Source organism: Oncorhynchus nerka, linkage group LG9a (assembly GCF_034236695.1).
Source record: "Oncorhynchus nerka isolate Pitt River linkage group LG9a, Oner_Uvic_2.0, whole genome shotgun sequence".
NCBI classification, from domain to species: Eukaryota; Metazoa; Chordata; class Actinopteri; order Salmoniformes; family Salmonidae; genus Oncorhynchus; species Oncorhynchus nerka.
In genome coordinates this window covers 50,419,230-50,437,650 of record NC_088404.1, presented here as the reverse complement: position 1 = coordinate 50,437,650, position 18,421 = coordinate 50,419,230, and the positions used below count along the sequence as shown (strand labels likewise).

At 43.0% G+C, this 18,421-nt stretch overlaps 1 protein-coding gene across 1 annotated transcript in view; it reads left to right on the top strand.

The window, feature by feature from the left end:
- The window catches only part of LOC135573302 (metabotropic glutamate receptor 8-like), a 43,102-nt gene that overhangs the window by 5,392 nt on the left and 19,289 nt on the right, over positions 1 to 18,421 (top strand). The window contains exon 2 of the mRNA XM_065022157.1: positions 2,021 to 2,881. Within this exon, the coding sequence (XP_064878229.1) occupies positions 2,348 to 2,881 (534 nt within the window). The 5' untranslated portion in view covers positions 2,021 to 2,347. The remainder of the gene's footprint in view (positions 1 to 2,020; positions 2,882 to 18,421) is intronic.

The following is an 18,421-nucleotide window of genomic DNA, read 5'->3' as shown; positions in this document are numbered from 1 at the left end:
AGTCAAGTTATTCTACACTGATCTCGACAAACCATTTCTGTATGGTCCTCGCTTTGTGCACGGGGGCATTGTCATGCTGAAATAGGAAAGGGCTTTCCCTAAACTGTTCCCACTAAGTTGGAAGCACAGAATGATTTAGAATGTCATTGTATGCTGTAGCGTTAAGATTTCCCTTTACTGGAACTAAGGGGCCTAGCCCAAACCATGAAAAACAGCCCCAACCATTATTCCTCCTCCACCAAACTTTACAGTTGGTGCTATGCTTTGGGGCAGGTAGCGTTCTCCTGGCATCCACCAAACCCAGATTTGTCCGTCGGAATGCCAGATGGTGAAGTGTGATTCATCACTTCAGAGAACTAATTTCCACTGCTTTACACCACTCCCGCCGACACTTGGCATTGCACATGGTGATCTTAGGCTTGTCTGCGGCTGCTCGGCCATGGAAACCCATTTCATGAAGCTCCTGAAAACAGTTATTGTACCGACATTGCTTCCAGATACAGTTTGGAACTCTGTAGTGAGAGTTGCAACTGAGGACAGACAATGTTTACCTGCTACATGCTTCAGCACTCGGTAGTCCCGCTCTGTGAGCTTATGTGGCCTACCACTTCGTGGTTGGGCTGTTATTGCTCCTAGACTTTTCCACTTCACAATAACAGTACTTACAGTTGACCGGGGCAGCTCTAGCAGAGCAGAAATTCCACGAACGGACTTGTTGGAAAGGTGGCCGCCTATGGCGGTGCCACGTTGAACGTCACTGAGCTCTTCAGGAAGGCAATTCTACTGCCAATCTTTTCCTATGGAGATTGCATGGCTGTGTGCTCAATTTTATAGACCTGTCAGCAATAGGTGTGGCTGAAATAGCCAAATCCACTAATTTGAAGGGGTGTCCACATACTTTTGTGTATATATATTGAAGGGGTGTCCACATACTTTGGTGTATATATATAGTGTATGTGTTTGAGAAAGAGCGAGGAGAAACAGCATATGTGACTTTGCGTGTGGTCGTATGCCTTTCTTATAGAGCGGGGTCCGGAATTATTGGATCCCTTGATACAGATGAGCAAAAAACACTATAAAATAAATACTGAGCTATGCTCCAATTTTTAAAATGATTTTATACTAATACAATTGCTCAGAGATAGAGATTTTGTTTAACAAGTAATCCACCATTGGTGTCTGGGCCAAAGAGCTCTATTTTCATGTCATCTGACCATAGCACCGCCTGGAATTTGCTAAACGGCATTGGCACTTGGATTGGAACCGGTGTTATGGTCATATGATACGTGGGTTTGGTCTTAGAGAGAACAATGCTCATGCAGAAAATACCTAATCCATACTGTAAAATATGGTTGTGGATCTTGATATTATGGGGTATTTTTCTTCCACTGGTCCTGGGGCCCTTGTTAAGGTCAATGGCATCATGAACTTTACAGAGTACTAGAATATTCTAGCCAAAAACCTGGTTGTCTCTGCCAGGAGTCTTGGCCGCAAGTGGATCTTCAAGCAAGATAATATCCCCAAGCACACATTTAAATTCTCAAAGAAAAATCAACATTTTGCAGTGGCCATCTCAGTCTCCGGACTGGAACCTTATTAAAAAAATGTGGTTTGAAATAAAGAGGGCAGTCCATAAACTCAGTTTAAGCATATCAAGGATTGAGAAATATTTTGTATGGAGGAATGGTCTAAGGTCCCTCCCAATGTGTTCTCCAATCTCATAAAACATTTTAGAAAGAGGCTCAGTGGCGATATCTTGCAAGGGGAGGGTGCTGGAGTACTGAAAAATCTTTCTCTGGACAATTGCATTATTATAAGATAATACAATTTTGGATTTTTTTTGCATACAATATACCTCTGTACTTATTTATTTCATACAGTCTTCTTTATCAAGGGATCCAGTAATTCCGGACCTCTCTGTATATGTTTAATGACTTAGGTGCCTGTCTCTAATAGAGAGCTCAACCCTACATTGTGTAACAGATTAATTGTATTTCCCTTTGTCTCACATCACAAACAGGGTCTTTTGAGCATGTGATGCCAAGGATTGCAGAGAGAGATCACCACTGTCCAGCCAGTGTGAGAAACTCAGCCTCTCTTCTCTCCAGCTCCCTTATATCACTCAAACTGCACCCCCTTTCCAGTGATGCCAGGAACATGCATCAGCAGCTCTTTGAAACCAAGAGGTAATCATCCCTAACCTTACCCTGATTTAGAGAGGGGCACCCATGGTACGCCCCACCCTGTGCACCCACCACCACCCACCAGCTGCCTGCTGCTCCGATCTTCCAGTGCTACACCATCCCTCCCCTGACCCACTATCCCACTCACCCGCACTGCTACCACCATGGCCAGGGAGTCCAAACACCCCTCACTCTCCCGTTACTGCTTCCTCTTCCTACTGACTACCAAATGCTACTGGCTGTTGGTCTCTGCCACTCAGAAGGTCTCGGACCCGCAGCTGCCTCTGCAGGAGTACGCCCACTCTATCCGGCTGGACGGTGACATCATGCTGGGTGGCCTATTCCCTGTGCACTCCCGTGGCGAGAGAGGAGTGCCCTGCGGGGAGCTGAAGAAAGAGAAGGGCATTCATAGGCTGGAGGCCATGCTGTTTGCCATTGACCTGATCAACAAGGACCCAGAGCTGCTACCAAACGTGACCCTGGGGGCGCGCATCCTGGACACGTGTTCCAGAGACACCTATGCCCTGGAGCAGTCACTGACCTTTGTTCAGGCACTCATCGAGAGGGATGGCTCAGACGTGCGCTGCGCCAACGGGGACGCACCCATCTTTGCCAAGCCGGATAAGGTGGTGGGGGTCATAGGGGCAGCGGCTAGCTCGGTGTCCATCATGGTGGCCAACATCCTGCGGCTCTTCAAGGTGAGGATTCTGTTTCCGCTATTTGAAATTGGGATTATGTTTATTTTTTCCAATAGTCCTTGTTCTCAATATTATTTAAGCTTAGGTTTGACTCAGGCTAAGGTCTAGTCTACTCTGAAGTCTGTGAAAAGGTCAAAGATTTATGACGAGTCATCCCTTCAAGGTTCAGTTGGTTAGCGTAGCAGGCTTTGTTCCGCTGTCTTGGACATTAGAATGCAGATGGGGCTTCCACAGGCTTGGTGGGGTGTCATCATAAAAACATTACGCAACGGCCTTTATTTAGATAACTATTTTCCTCTCCCAAGCTAGTGGCTGGGCCTTTGTTAAAAATTGAGAGATTTTCTAAACACAACCATCATCATCCTGTCCTGTCCTGTTGCCAATGGGTATTAGCAAGGTTATGGGTTGACAATATTGCTCTGGCATTGAGACGTTTGTCCTGTGTGCTTGGCATGTTCGCTATTGAAGCAGATTAAGCTCAGTTACCCGATACCCCATTAGAATATAGTCAGCGTTATTAAAATAGGTTTTACTTCTAACCCCAGAGGGCTGTAAACTATCAATGACAGCTTATAACAGTTCTTGCATGCCAATCAGGTCTGATGTCAGCAGCTGACCAGTGGTAGACACACGAAAAGGTCAAACCAGTGATGTGAAACGACTGACTACGGTATGGAGTTTTGGTTCCCAGAGGGATGTGAATGAGATGTACTTTAGCACATAGTTGTTGGAATATTGGGGCGGCAGGGTAGCCTAGTGGTTAGAGCGTTGGACTAGTAAGCGGAAGGTTACAAGTTCAAACCCCTGAGCTGACAAGGTACAAATCTGTCGTTCTGCCCCTGAACAGGCAGTTAACCCACTGTTCCTAGGCCGTCATTGAAAATAAGAATTTGTTCTTAACTGACTTGCCTAGTTAAATAAAGGTAAAATTAAATTAAATTAAATATGTAGTGTCAGCCTGACAAGGTGTATTGTTCTCAATAGCTATGCATTAGTCCCTTTCTTTTGTCTGGGCTAACTAAGTGAACTGTCCAAAAGGAAACATATACCATGCCCAGTGTTTCTGTGATTTAATTGACCTTGATCGTGATATTGCAGCATATTGCTCTCAAAACAGCATCCTTTGTCTCCCTTCTTTGTAATACAGAAAGCAACTGCTCCGGATCTAAAAATACAATGTGGGAAATGTGATAGACCTGCATTGATATGTTGCATTAATCTAATACAGCCATTATCATTTTCATGGTCAGCACAGATATTACTTACCCAACATGGAGGAGAGTATAAATATTCAGTGATCTGCTTGAGGAGAAAAGGTGAAAGTGGAGAATGACCCGACAGGTTGAATCTCCAGCCTAAAGCAGCGGCATGAGCAATGTCTTGACTGTGAATTAAATACTGATGGAATAGCAGGTAGCATCAGAGGTCAGAACAAGGGAGAGGAAGGGCCTGACAGGCTGATAGGTGCTGCCCTAACAAAGTGGATAATGTAAACTATCTGCTAGGTGCAGTACATCTCCCAGTTCTTAGTTCAGACCTCCCCACACCCACCCCCCTCATATTTGACACCTCCCGGTGACAATGCAAGTCTCAGAAAAAACAACATCTCAATGTCTGGTGAAGGATACGTTACATCCTGGACACAAAAGCTCTGATTTTACACTCCATTGACTCCACAGGAGGCTGCTGAGGGGAGGAGGATGTCTCATAAGAATGGCTGGAGTGGAGTGGAAGAGATGCGTTTGATGTTTGATACCATTCCATTTATTCCTTTCCAGCATTACTATGAGCCCGTCCTTCCCAATTAAGGAGCAACCAGTCACCTGTGATTGACTCCCATAAACAGACTGTGCTTTCGTCAATATCGATCCACGTGCTGAGGGGCTGGCCCAATTACAGTCTTAGTAATGGAGTGGATATGCACAGCTTCATCCTCAAGACAAGAGGAACTCTGAATTGTTTTCCCCTAAGTGCTGTTCCGTGATCAGCTTTCTCTTTCACCCAATCCCAACCTTTAACAATTGGGGTTAGTTGTGATGTAGTTGCAGTTTAAATGGATGTAGACCTCGGGGCGATCCCATTGACCTGTCATTCCAAACTGGGTTTCCTCAATTAAGTTCAGGTTCCAAGTCACAACCAGTCTGTGCAGGATAAAACCATGTTTGAAGTTCGAAATGGCTCCCTATAGAGTTCCGAAATCCATTCATTCCCATCCAAAGTGTACAAAACCATATGGATTTGATCATCCATAATTTACACACATTCAGTATTACTGTGCACTGTATTTGTGTAATTTGCTGTAATTAGATTTTGGGACAACAGTGTTAGAAACTGACTAGTTATAGTCACGAGAAGTAGTTTGGGGGTGAGGGTGCTGCGATTGTTTTCCAGGTTCTTCAACTTATTTCTATGTGAATTCTGATATGGTTTATTCATTCCTTTTCAATTTTAGTAGACCCTCTTATACAAAGCAACTTACAGTAGGCTAGTAATAGGGGTTGCAACAATTTCGGCAGATCATTTTAGAAAGAGAGGGTCCAGATTGTCTAGCCCGGCTGATTTGTAGGGGTCCAGTTTTTGCAGCTCTTTCAGAACATCAGCTATCTAGATTTGAGTGAAGGAGAAATGGCGGAGGCTTGGGCAATTTGCTGTGGGGGGTGGAGGGCTGTTGATCGGGGTAGGGGTAGCCAGGTGGAAAGCATGGCCAGCCGTAGAGAAATGCTTATTGAAATTCTCAATTATAGTGGATTTATCGGTGGATACAGTGTTTCCTAGCTTCAGTGCAGTGGGCAGCTGGGAGGAGGTGGTCTTATTCTCCATGGACTTTACAGTGTCCCAGAACTTTTTTGAGTTTGTGCTACAGGATGCACATTTCTGTTTGAAAAGCTAGCCTTAGCTTTCCTAACTGCCTGTGTATATTGGTTCCTAACTTCCCTGAAAAGTTGCATATCATGAGGTCTATTAGATCCTAATGCAGAACGCCACAGGATGTTTTTGTGCTGGTCAAGGGCAGTCAGGTCTGGAGAGAACCAAGGGCTATATCTGTTCCTGTTCTACATTTTTTGAATGGGGCATGTTTATTTAAGATGGTGAGGAAGGCACTTTTAAAGAATAACCAGGCATCCTCTACTGACGGGATGAGATCAATATCCTTCCAGGATACCTGGGCCAGGTCGATTTGAAAGGCCTGCTCGCTGAAGTGTTTTAGGGAGCTTTTGACAGTGATGAGGGGTGGTCGTTTGATCGCGATGAGTGGTGGTCATTTGACTGCAGACCCATTACAGATGCAGGCAATGAGGTAGTGATCGCTGACATCTTGGTTGAAAACAGCAGAGGTGTGTTTGGAGGGCAAGTTGGTTAGAATGATATGTATGAGGGTGCCCGTGTTTACGGATTTGGGGTTGTACCTGGTGGGTTCATTGATAATTTGTGTGAGATTGAGGGCATCAAGCTTAGATTGTAGGATGGCCGGGGTGTTAAGCATGTCCCAGTTTAGGTCACCTAGCAGCATGAGCTCTGAAGATAGATGGGGGGCAATCAATTCACATATGGTGTCCAGGGCACAGCTGGGGGCCGGGGCTAGCAAGCTAGCAGAAGGGCCTTAGAGGGACGTCTCAACAGAGGAAAGTCAGTTTTAGTCTCCGTGTGCGGTGACGTCGATAGACCAGTCGTGATGGATTAGTAGGGTTCCGAGTAGCAGAGAGGTCCAAGTCCAATTGGCAAAATGGGTATCATGGCCCAAGAAATTGGCCAATGGATCTATTCAGCTAACAGTCCAATATGCTCCAGAAAGCTAGCAGCTAGTGGTGACCAGCCTATGTACAATACAGTAATGTACATTTACATTAAGTGGTTTGTAAGGATGTTAAATTAATACTGCACAAAAAGTAGCTGTCATTTGATGTAGGAAAATGTTTTACATAATGCAGATGTTTTGTGTCTTTCACGTAGTTATGCACCTTTTAATGTTAAAGTTTGAGGACAGGGTTTTGTTCTTTCTGGATTCCAATGAATGACAATCACAGAGAAAGGGACAGGGCAACATCTTCTTACAATTCCAATTGTTGAATCTTGCACTTCTTAACGATTTGATACGTATCAACAAACTGGTGTGATCATTCTACAGTGGTCCTTGCAATGTAACGCTCAAATCTGTGTGATTAGAACGCTTATTTAGACCGTCCAGTTTCGATTGACGCAACAGTCAGCGTTTGAGCTGGTGACACTGTTTTTTCACAGGAACATTTTTCACAAATACAGTCCTTACAAAGTTATATCTTGAATGTGACCAGTTTATTTTTGGATGCAATGTTCAGACATTCACAGAAGTAGCGACAGCGTAACGCAATCATCCAAACCTGAAAATGTAGGCTATATTAGTTATTACGCTAACTGAGGAAAGATTGACGTAACTCAAGCAGTCATATTTAGCTAACTCTCGGCTGACAGAAACCACAATATAACTTAGCTAATAGCAATTACTATTTACAATTCATCACATCACAGGTGAGCTCACCATTGATCGAATTAATTGAGTAAATCACTTTCTAAAAATCGAAAGTAATCCGACGATGGGTAGTTTTTGCGTGACACCATGTTTGTTTTTTCGCGTCAACCAAAGATAATAAGAAGAGGCAAGATGAGTTTGGACTGTTTGCAGTATGGATGTTGTCTACAATCATTCACTTACGGAAGTTTACTTGAAAAATATGATTGAACCATTCCGTCACCTCTAACATCTTTGGTCTGACAGACATTTATGTGACACTCAGAATGCATTGTATTATGTCAACAAACATGGCGCCAGACATAGCTTGCAAAAAGCTTAGCTTTAGCTCATCATAATCAGTACAACCTTCAAAAACGTATTTTACACACTTCATAGGTGTCCATTAAAATCGATGCAAATTTCAGAATGCATTATTTGTCACCAGAACTTAAAAACATGTGAATAAAACTGTAAATACATTATGCTTCATACATACAGACATACTATATGAATAGAAACGACAACACGATATACAGAAAATAAAGCACTTACTTTGATAGGAACGTACACATGTCCAAAGTTATTATTTGAAAGTAATACAACAATGAAGGCAATGCAAGCGCCAGCCAGATAATATGCCACGGGGAAAAAGTTAGTGCAAGACTGCAGAAATGTCTGCATACTTGATCGAAAAGAGAAGTTTGTTAACTTCTTATGCCTTCTGGGGCAGTATTGAGTAGCTTGGATGAAAGGTGCCCAGAGTAAACGGCCTGCTCCTCAGTTTCAGTTGCTAATATATGCATATTATTAGTAGTATTGGATAGAAAACACTCTGACGTTTCTAAAACTGTTTGAATGATGTCTGTGAGTATAACAGAACTCATATGGCAGGCGAAAACCTGAGAAGAAATCCAAAGGAGGTGAGAAATCTGAGGTTGGTTGATTTTCAACCCAGGCCCTATTGAATTTACAGTGGGATATGAATGAAGTTGCACTTCCTAGGGCTTCCACTAGATGTCAACCATCTTTAGAAACTTGAATGAGGCTTCTACTGTGTTGTGGGCCTGAATAAGAGCTGAATGAGTCAGGTTACTGGCAGAGAGCCATTTCCTGGTAACACGCATTCCACATGATATCGACCTGCGTTCCATTGCTTCTCTAGACACAAAGGAATTCTCCGGTTGGAACTTTAATGAAGATTTATGATAACAACACCCTAAAGATTAATTCTATACTTAGTTGAAATGTTTCTTCGACCTGTAATATAACTTTTTGAAGATTTTGTCCGAAGTTATGCGGGACCTGCACTAGCGTTTGGATATGTGTACCTAACTCGCTAACAAAAGTAGCTACTTGGACATAAATAATGGACATTATCGAACAAATCAAGCATTTATTGTGGAACTAGGATTCCTGGGAGTGCATTCTGATGAAAATCAAAGGTAAGGGAATATTTATAATATGATTTCTGGTTTCTGTTGACTCCAACATGGCGGAAAATTTTACTTATTTTCTGAGCGCCATCTCAGATTATTGCATGGTTTGCTTTAAAAAAAATCTGACACAGCGCTTGCATGAAGGAGAGGGAAATCTATAATTCCATGTGTATAACTTGTATTATCATCTACATTTATGATGAGTATTTCTGTTGAATCGATGTGGCTATGCAAAATCACTGGATGTTTTTGTGTCAATCACGTTTTGAAGCAGTGAGTGCATAAAACAACTGTTAGAGATATTTGGAACTCACGCATGAAAAGGTTGATTATACAACTATCTTTTTTGCCAAAGTGGAGATGCTGAAATAATGTTTTTGTACGTGTTACAGACATCTTTATTGGTCCGCTAATAGTAATAAAGTTTTTTCAATTTTAATTTAATTTTAAATAATTGAGTGGGTGCTGCACCCCTACCCCCCGAGGCTATGGACTTGAGCATGTTTTAGTATGTTTATAATCATATAGCAAAGAGGGCCTGTCTCTGAGACAGAAGGTTTTCGTAAGGGTGAGATCGGAGGCATGTGTTAGATTTAATAGATTATAAACTACTGCCCTATGACGTTGTCTTATATCATATTTTTATATCATTATTCGTCTCTCAGTATGTTATAGCTTCACTGTTATATCATTTTTTTCTCTCAATATTTTTTACATCAATATATTCACTTGAGTATGAATGGGTCGCTTATTCTCAAATAGCCCTTTGTGTATGAGTCCGGAAAATTAACAAGGGACTGAGGCAAGCTGCCAGAATGTATACTCCCTAGTCTCAAAGCCTCTCCTGACCATAAAGAAGACCGGGAGATGTGTGGAGGAGTACCAAAGGTTCCGGACTCGGGATGGGACGATAACACCACCTGCCTAGCCGTAGAGATTCATTGTACATCCTAGACTTAGGAGGGGGAAGGGCTTGTCTGGGAAGAGGGTACAAATGGAGGTTATAAATATGTATAAGCATACACTACCGGTCAAAGGTTTTAGAACACCTACTCATTCAAGGGTTTTTCTTTATTTTTGCTATTTTCTACATTGTAGAATAATAGTGAAGACATCAAAACTACAGTGGTTCGTCCTTTAAAGGTTGCAGCGTACTGCAGCGCAGATTGCATGGTGCCACAGAATTCTATGGCACGTTATTTAACTTCTTACGGCTGAAATCCCGTTAACGGGATCGATTTGACAACAGCCAGTGAAAATGCAGGGTGCCAAATTCAAACAGAAATCTCAGTTAAAATTCCTCAAACATACAACCATTTTAAAGATAAACTTGTTGTTAATCCCACCACAGTGTCCGATTTCGAAAAGGCTTTACAGAAAAAGCACAACATATGATTATGTTAGGTCAACACCTAGTCACAGAAAAACACAGCCATTTTTCCAGCCAAAGAGAGGAGTCACAAAAAGCAGAAATAGAGATAAAATGAACCACTAACTTTTGATCAAATCAAATTTATTTATATAGCCCTTCGTACATCAGCTGATATCTCAAAGTGCTGTATAGAAACCCAGCGTAAAACCCCAAACTACAAGCAATGCAGGTGTAGAAGCACGGTGGCTAGGAAAAACTCCCTAGCAAGGCCAAAACCTAGGAAGAAACCTAGAGAGGAACCAGGCTATGAGGGGTGGCCAGTCCTCTTCTGGCTGTGCTGGGTGGAGATTATAACAGAACATGGCCAAGATGTTCAAATGTTCATAAATGACCAGCATGGTCAAATAATAATAATCACAGTAGTTGTCGAGGGTGCAGCAAGTCAGCACCTCAGGAGTAAATGTCAGTTGGCTTTTCATAGCCGATCATTAAAAGTATATCTACCACTCCTGCTGTCTCTAGAGAGTTGAAAACAGCAGGTCTGTGACAGGTAGAACGTCCAGGGAACAGGTCAGGATTCCATAGTCACAAGTAGAACAGTTGAAACTGGAGCAGCAGCACGGCCAGGTGGACTGGGGACAGCAAGGAGTCATCATGCCAGGTAGTCCTGAGGCATGGTCCTAGTACTCAGGTCCTCCGAGAGAGAGAAAGAAAGAGAGAGAGAATTAGAGAGAGCATACTTAAATTCACACAGGACACCAGATAAGACAGGAGAAGTACTCCAGATATAACAAACTGACCCTAGCCCCCCGACACATAAACTACTGCAGCATAAATACTGGAGGCTGAGACAGGTGGGGTCAGGAGACACTGTGGCCCCATCCGATGATACCCCCGGACAGGGCCAAACAGTAAGGATATAACCCCATCCACTTTGCCACAGCACAGCCCCCACACCACTAAAGGGATACATTCAACCACCAACTTACCTTCCTGAGACAAGGCCGAGTATAGCCCACAAAGATCTCCGCCACAGTACAACCCAAGGGGGGGGGGCCAGACAGGAAGATCACATCAGTGACTCAACCCACTCAAGTGACGCACCCCTCCTAGGGACGGCATGAAAGAGCACCAGTAAGCCAGTGACTCAGCCCATGTAATAGGGTTAGAGGCAGAGAACCCCAGTGGAAAGAGGGGAACTGGCCAGGCAGAGACAGCAAGGGCAGTTCGTTGCTCCAGAGCCTTTCCGTTCACCTTCAAACTCCTGGGCCAGACTACACTCAATCATATTACCCACTGAAGGGATGAGTCTTCAGTAAAGACTTAAAGGTTGAGACCGAGTTTGCATCTCTGACATGGGTAGGCAGACCATTCCATAATAATGGAGCTCCATAGGAGAAAGCCCTGCCTCCAGCTGTTTGCTTAGAAATTCTAGGGACAATTAGGAGGCCTGCGTCTTGTGACCGTAGCGTACATATAAGGATGTACGGCAGGACCAAATCAGAGAGATAGGTAGGAGCAAGCCCATGTAATGCTTTGTAGGTTAGCAGTAAACTTCCTTATGTCTGAAACACAGGCTTCTAGCGAGGGCAATTTTGGGGCTTCGCCATGTTTCATTGAAACGTACAGCTGTGTGTCATCCGCATAGCAGTGAAAGTTAACATTATGTTTTCGAATGACATCCCCAAGAGGTAAAATATATAGTGAAAACATTAGTGGTCCTAAGACGGAACCTTGAGGAACACCGAAATTTACAGAGGACAAACCATTCACAGAGGACTAACCATTCACATAGACAAACTGATATCTTTCTGACAGATAATATCTAAACCAGGCTAGAACTTGTCCGTGTAGACCAATTTGGGTTTCCAATCTCTCCAAAAGAATGTGGTGATCGATGGTATCAAAAGCAGTACTAAGGTCTAGGAGCACGAGGACAAATGCAGAGCCTCAGTCTGATGCCATTAAAAGGTCATTTACCACCTTCACAAGTGCAGTCTCAGTGCTATGATGGGGTCTAAAACCAGACTGAAGCATTTCGTAGACATTGTTTGTCTTCAGACGCTCTGGATAAGAGCGTCTGCTAAATGACTTAACCTCTTAAGTCGACCCTCTACTTTTTTGAACATTCTGTAAAAATCGCGCAACATTTCAGCGCCCTGCTACTCATGCCAGGAATATAGTATATGCATTTGCTTAGTCTGTGTGGATAGAAAACACTCAGACGTTTATAAAACTGGTTTAAATCACTGCTGTGGCTTTACCAGAACGGCATTTACATCGAAAAGCACAGGAAAAACTGATCACTGAAAATGGGAAAATATATCCATGCGCTACTTGAACCCATTGATAAAGGTGAACCACAATTAATTGACTGAGGTTGCAGTACCTACAGCTTCCACACGGTGTCTAGAGTCTTGTCATTTCCCTTCGAGTTTTTTCTTGGTCAAACACATGCAGGGCACCGTATCTCCTATGGTCTAGGACCGGATATTTTCGTTGAGTTTCTAGCCGGACATTTTTCCAGACGGACAGCTAATGATCTTTACATCGCCTCCTGATGAATTTTATCGCTTATTAACGTTTACTAATACCTAAAGTTGCATTACAAACGTATTTCGAAGTGTTTTGTGAAAGTTTATCGTCGACTTTTTGAATTTTAAAAAATGACGTTACGTTTTGAAACAATGTTTTTTTCGTTTATCACACAGTCTACATATAACGATATCTAGGCTTTATATGGACCGATTTAATCGAAATAAACCCAAATAGTGTTTATGGGACATCTAGGAGTGCCAACAAAGAAGATGGTGAAAGGTAATGAATGTTTTCTATTTTATTGTGCGGTTTGTGTAACGCCGAAATGCTAATTATTTTGTTTACGTCCCCTGTGGGTCTTTTTGGGTGTTACATGCTATCAGATAATAGCTTCTCATGCTTTCGCCGAAAAGCATTTTAAAAATCTGACTTGTTGCCTGGATTCACAACGAGTGTAGCTTTAATTTGATACCCTGCATGTGTATTTTAATGAACTTTTGAGTTTTAACTAATACTATTAGCATTTAGCGTAGCGCATTTGCATTTCCAGAGCTCTAGTTGGGACGCAAGCGTCCCGAGTAGAAGCAAGAGGTTAAATGTAAATGTAATTGTTTGTCTTCAGAAAGGCAGGGAGTTGCTGCGCAACAGTCTTTTGTAAACATTTTGAGAGGAATGGAAGATTCGAAATAGGCCGATAGTTTTTAAATATTTTCTGGGTCAAGGTTTGGCTTTTTCAAGAGAGGCTTTATTACTGCCACTTTTAGTGAGTTTGGTACGCATCCGGTGGATAGAGAGCCATTTATTATGTTCAACATAGGAGGGCCAAGCACAGGAAGCAGCTCTTTCAGTAGTTTAGTTGGAATAGGGTCCAGTATGCAGCTTGATGGTTTAGAGGCCATGATTATTTCCATCGTTGTGTCAAGAGATATAGTACTAAAACACTTGAGTGTCTCTCTTGATCCTAGGTCCTGGCAGAGTTGTGCAGGACAACTGAGCTTTGAAGGAATACGCAGATTTAAAGAGGAGTCCGTAATTTGCTTTCTAATAATCATGATCTTTTCCTCAAAGAAGTTCATGAATTTATCACTGCTGAAGTGAAAGCCATCCTCACTTGGGGAATGCTGCTTTTTAGTTAGCTTTGCGACAGTATCAAAAATAAATTTTGGATTATTCTTATTTTCCTCAATTAAAGTTGGAAAAATAGGATGATCGAGCATCAGTAAGGGCTCTTCGATACTGCACGGTACTGTCTTTCCAAGCTAGTCGGAAGACTCCCATTTTGGTGTGGCGCCATTTCGTTCCAATTTTCTGGAAGCTTGCTTCAGAGCTCAGGTATTTTCTGTATACTAGGGAGCTAGTTTCTTATGATAAATGTTTTTAGTTTTTAGGGGTGCAACTGCATCTAAGGTATTGCGCAAGGTTAAATTGAGTTCCTCAGTTAGGTGGTAACATTATAAATATTCACTTACCTTTGATGATCTTCATCGGAATGCACTCCCAGGAATCCCAGTTCCACAATAAATGTTTGTTTTGTTTGATAAAGTCCATAATTTATGTCCAAATACCTCCCTTTTGTTCGCAAGTTTAGTTTACAAATCCATATTCACAAGGCGCAGCCACTTACTTCAGACGACAGTTCCATGACAGTTCGTAGAAACATGTCAAACGATGTATAGAATCAATCTTTAGGATGTTTTTATCATAAATCTTCAATAATACTCCAACCGGACAATTCCTTTGTCTTTAGAAAGGAAAATGAACAAAGCTCGTGCCCACGGCCGCGCGCGAGACTGAGCTCATGGCATTCTGCCAGACACCTGACTCAAACAGCTCTTATTCTCTCCCCCTTCACAGTAGAAGCCTGAAACAAGGCTTTGAAGACTGTTGACATCTAGTGGAAGCCTTTGGAATTGCAATCGGACAAAATTTTACACTGTATATTGGATAGGCAAAGACAAGAAAACCTACAAACTTCAGATTTCCCACTTCCTGGTTGGATTTTTTTCTCAGGTTTTTGCCTGCCATATGAGTTCTGTTATACTCACAGACATCATTCAAACAGTTTTAGAAACTTCAGAGTGTTTTCTATTCAACTCTACTAATAATATGCATATCTTAGCTTCTGGGCCTGAGTAGCAGGCAGTTTACTCTGGGCACCTTATTCATCCAAGCTACTCAAAACTTCTTATGGCTGAGGAGCAGTAAAGTGTGAACCACTGGTACCATAAATACTAGTTAGTGCTAGTTTGACCACCAGAGGGGATCTTTGAGAAGCATTTGATAGCCTTCAATAGTGGCTGTACTAGACAATTTCAAACCTTTTTTGTAAGAACATAGTATATGGGACTGATTTTAAGAAATGTTGCTTAATTAAATTGATTAATATTATGGAAGAAAAGAAAAATGAAAAACCCTCTGGGTTTCCGTTAGGATGGAATGGAAAATATGGAGCTGTACAACGTGACGGTCGGGAGTGGGCTACAATACTGGGCTATTTAGCTAAAGAATCCCCGTGTCGTGCGGGCAAGCGAGGAGACCGGGGTTCAATTCCCCGACAGGGAGGAAGGAGTAGGCTGTCCTTGTAAATAAGAATTTGTTCTTAACTGACTTGCCTAGTTAAATAAAGGTTACACTAAGAGCATAACATTTCTACATCCTAATTGTATAATTGTAGTCTAACCAATAGCCAAACGGTGATTCAGTGAAAATAAAAATCTCGTTGATTTATCCAGATAAGTCCCCATGCTTGTCTCAGAGCAATGCGAAACGGTGAAAAAATAGTTGTAGGCTATTGCTTCAAATCCTGTTGCTTCTAACTTTAATGTGCTCTTTAAATAAATAAGACGTACACCACTTTTATCAGCACATTACTCAACAACAGTGAGACTCATGTGGCCTACAGTAAATCAAAAAATATGACGTGACTCTCAGCCAATAATTACATATAGAGGATTGGAGGAATCAAAATTAAAACCAAAAGCCGCCTAATGGGTCTCCCGGTGGCAGCCGGCATGGGTATCGATCCTGCATCTGTAGCAACGCATTTTGCACTGCAGGAGCCCCCCATCTAAATCGGGAGCCCCCTTCCACAAAGTATCCAAATACAAAGAGGTGTTGGTAAAGGTAAATTGTCCTGCTAATAGCCCATAATGGCTATTATATTACTGTACATGGTGTCCTGGTAAGGATAACCAAAACTTATCTTTATTAAAGACTATCAGAAAGAATGTTGGTACTTATTTATTTTGATCCAAAGCTGTGGATGAGTGAGTCACTCAGCTTTATGTACAGTTGAAGTCGTAAGTTTACATACAGCTTAGCCAAATACATTTAAACTCAGTTTTTCACAATTCCTGACATTTAATCCTACTCAAAAGTCCCTGTCTTAGGTCAGTTAGGATCACCACTTTATTTTAAGAATGTGAAATGTTAGAATAATAGCAGAGAAAATGATTTATTTCAGCTTGTATTTCTTTCATCACATTCCCAGTGGGTCAGAAGTTTACATACACTCAATTCGTATTTGGTAGCATTGCCTTTAAATTGTTAACTTGGGTCAAACGTTTTGGGTAGCCTTCCACAAGCTTCACACAATAAGTTGGGACAATTTTGGCCCCTTCCTCCTGACAGAGCTGGTGTAACTGAGTCAGGTTTGTAGGCCACGCTTTTTCAGTTCTGCCCACACATTTTCTATAGGGTCGAGGTCAGGGCTTTGTGATGGCCACTCCAATACCTTGACTTTGTTGTCCTTAAGCCATCTTGCCACAACTTTGGAAGTATGCTTGGGGTCATTGTCCATTTGGAAAACACATTTGCGACCAAACTTTAACTTCCTGACTGACGTCTTGAGATGTTGCTTCAATATATCCACGTAAATTTCTTTCCTCGTGATGACATTTATTTTGTGAAGTGCACCAGTCTCTCCTGCAGCAAAGCACCACCACAACATGATGCTGCCACCCCCGTGCTTCATGGTTGGGATGGTGTTCTTCAGCTTGCAAGCCTCCCCCTTTTTCCTCCGAACATAACGATGGTAATTATGGCCAAACAGTTCTATTATTGTTTCATCAGACCAGATGAATGTGCATTTGCAAATCGTAGTCTGGCTTTTTTATGGCGGTTTTGGAGCAGTGGCCTCTTCCTTGCTGAGCGGCCTTTCAGGTTATGTCGATATTTTTTTATTATTTTTTTTATTTCAACTTTATTTAACCAGGTAGGCTAGTTGAGAACAAGTTCTCATTTGCAACTGCGACCTGGCCAAGATAAAGCATAGCAGTGTGAACAGACAACACAGAGTTACACATGGAGTAAACAATTAACAAGTCAATAACACAGTAGAAAAAAAAGGGGAGTCTATATACAATGTGTGCAAAAGGCATGAGGTAGGCGAATAATTACAATATTGCAGATTAACACTGGAGTGATAAATGATCAGATGATCATGTACAGGGCTCCGGGCAGCCGAGCGGAAATGGAAATGGAGGAAAACTCGCCTCCCTGCGGACCTGGCATCCTTTCACTCCCTCCTCTCTACATTTTCCTCTTCTGTCTCTGCTGCTAAAGCCACTTTCTACCACTCTAAATTCCAAGCATCTGCCTCTAACCCTAGGAAGCTCTTTGCCACCTTCTCCTCCCTCTTGAATCCTCCTCCCCCTCCCCCCCCTCCTCCCTCTCTGCAGATGACTTCGTCAACCATTTTGAAAAGAAGGTCGACGACATCCGATCCTCGTTTGCTAAGTCAAACGACACCGCTGGTTCTGCTCACACTGCCCTACCCTGTGCTCTGACCTCTTTCTCCCCTCTCTCTCCAGATGAAATCTTGCGTCTTGTGACGGCCGGCCGCCCAACAACCTGCCCGCTTGACCCTATCCCCTCCTCTCTTCTCCAGACCATTTCCGGAGACCTTCTCCCTTACCTCACCTCGCTCATCAACTCATCCCTGACCGCTGGCTACGTCCCTTCCGTCTTCAAGAGAGCGAGAGTTGCACCCCTTCTGAAAAAACCTACACTCGATCCCTCCGATGTCAACAACTACAGACCAGTATCCCTTCTTTCTTTTCTCTCCAAAACTCTTGAACGTGCCGTCCTTGGCCAGCTCTCCCGCTATCTCTCTCAGAATGACCTTCTTGATCCAAATCAGTCAGGTTTCAAGACTAGTCATTCAACTGAGACTGCTCTTCTCTGTATCACGGAGGCGCTCCGCACTGCTAAAGCTAACTCTCTCTCCCCTGCTCTCATCCTTCTAGACCTATCGGCTGCCTTCGATACTGTGAACCATCAGATCCTCCTCTCCACCCTCTCCGAGTTGGGCATCTCCGGCGCGGCCCACGCTTGGATTGCGTCCTACCTGACAGGTCGCTCCTACCAGGTGGCGTGGCGAGAATCTGTCTCCTCACCACGCGCTCTCACCACTGGCGTCCCCCAGGGCTCTGTTCTCTAATTAATCTTCTCCTTTCCCCCATTCTGATGACCAGGTGGCGAATCGCATCTCTGCATGTCTGGCAGACATATCAGTGTGGATGACGGATCACCACCTCAAGCTGAACCTCGGCAAGACGGAGCTGCTCTTCCTCCCGGGAAGGACTGCCCGTTCCATGATCTCGCCATCACGGTTGACAACTCCATTGTGTCCTCCTCCCAGAGCGCTAAGAACCTTGGCGTGATCCTGGACAACACCCTGTCGTTCTCAACTAACATCAAGGCGG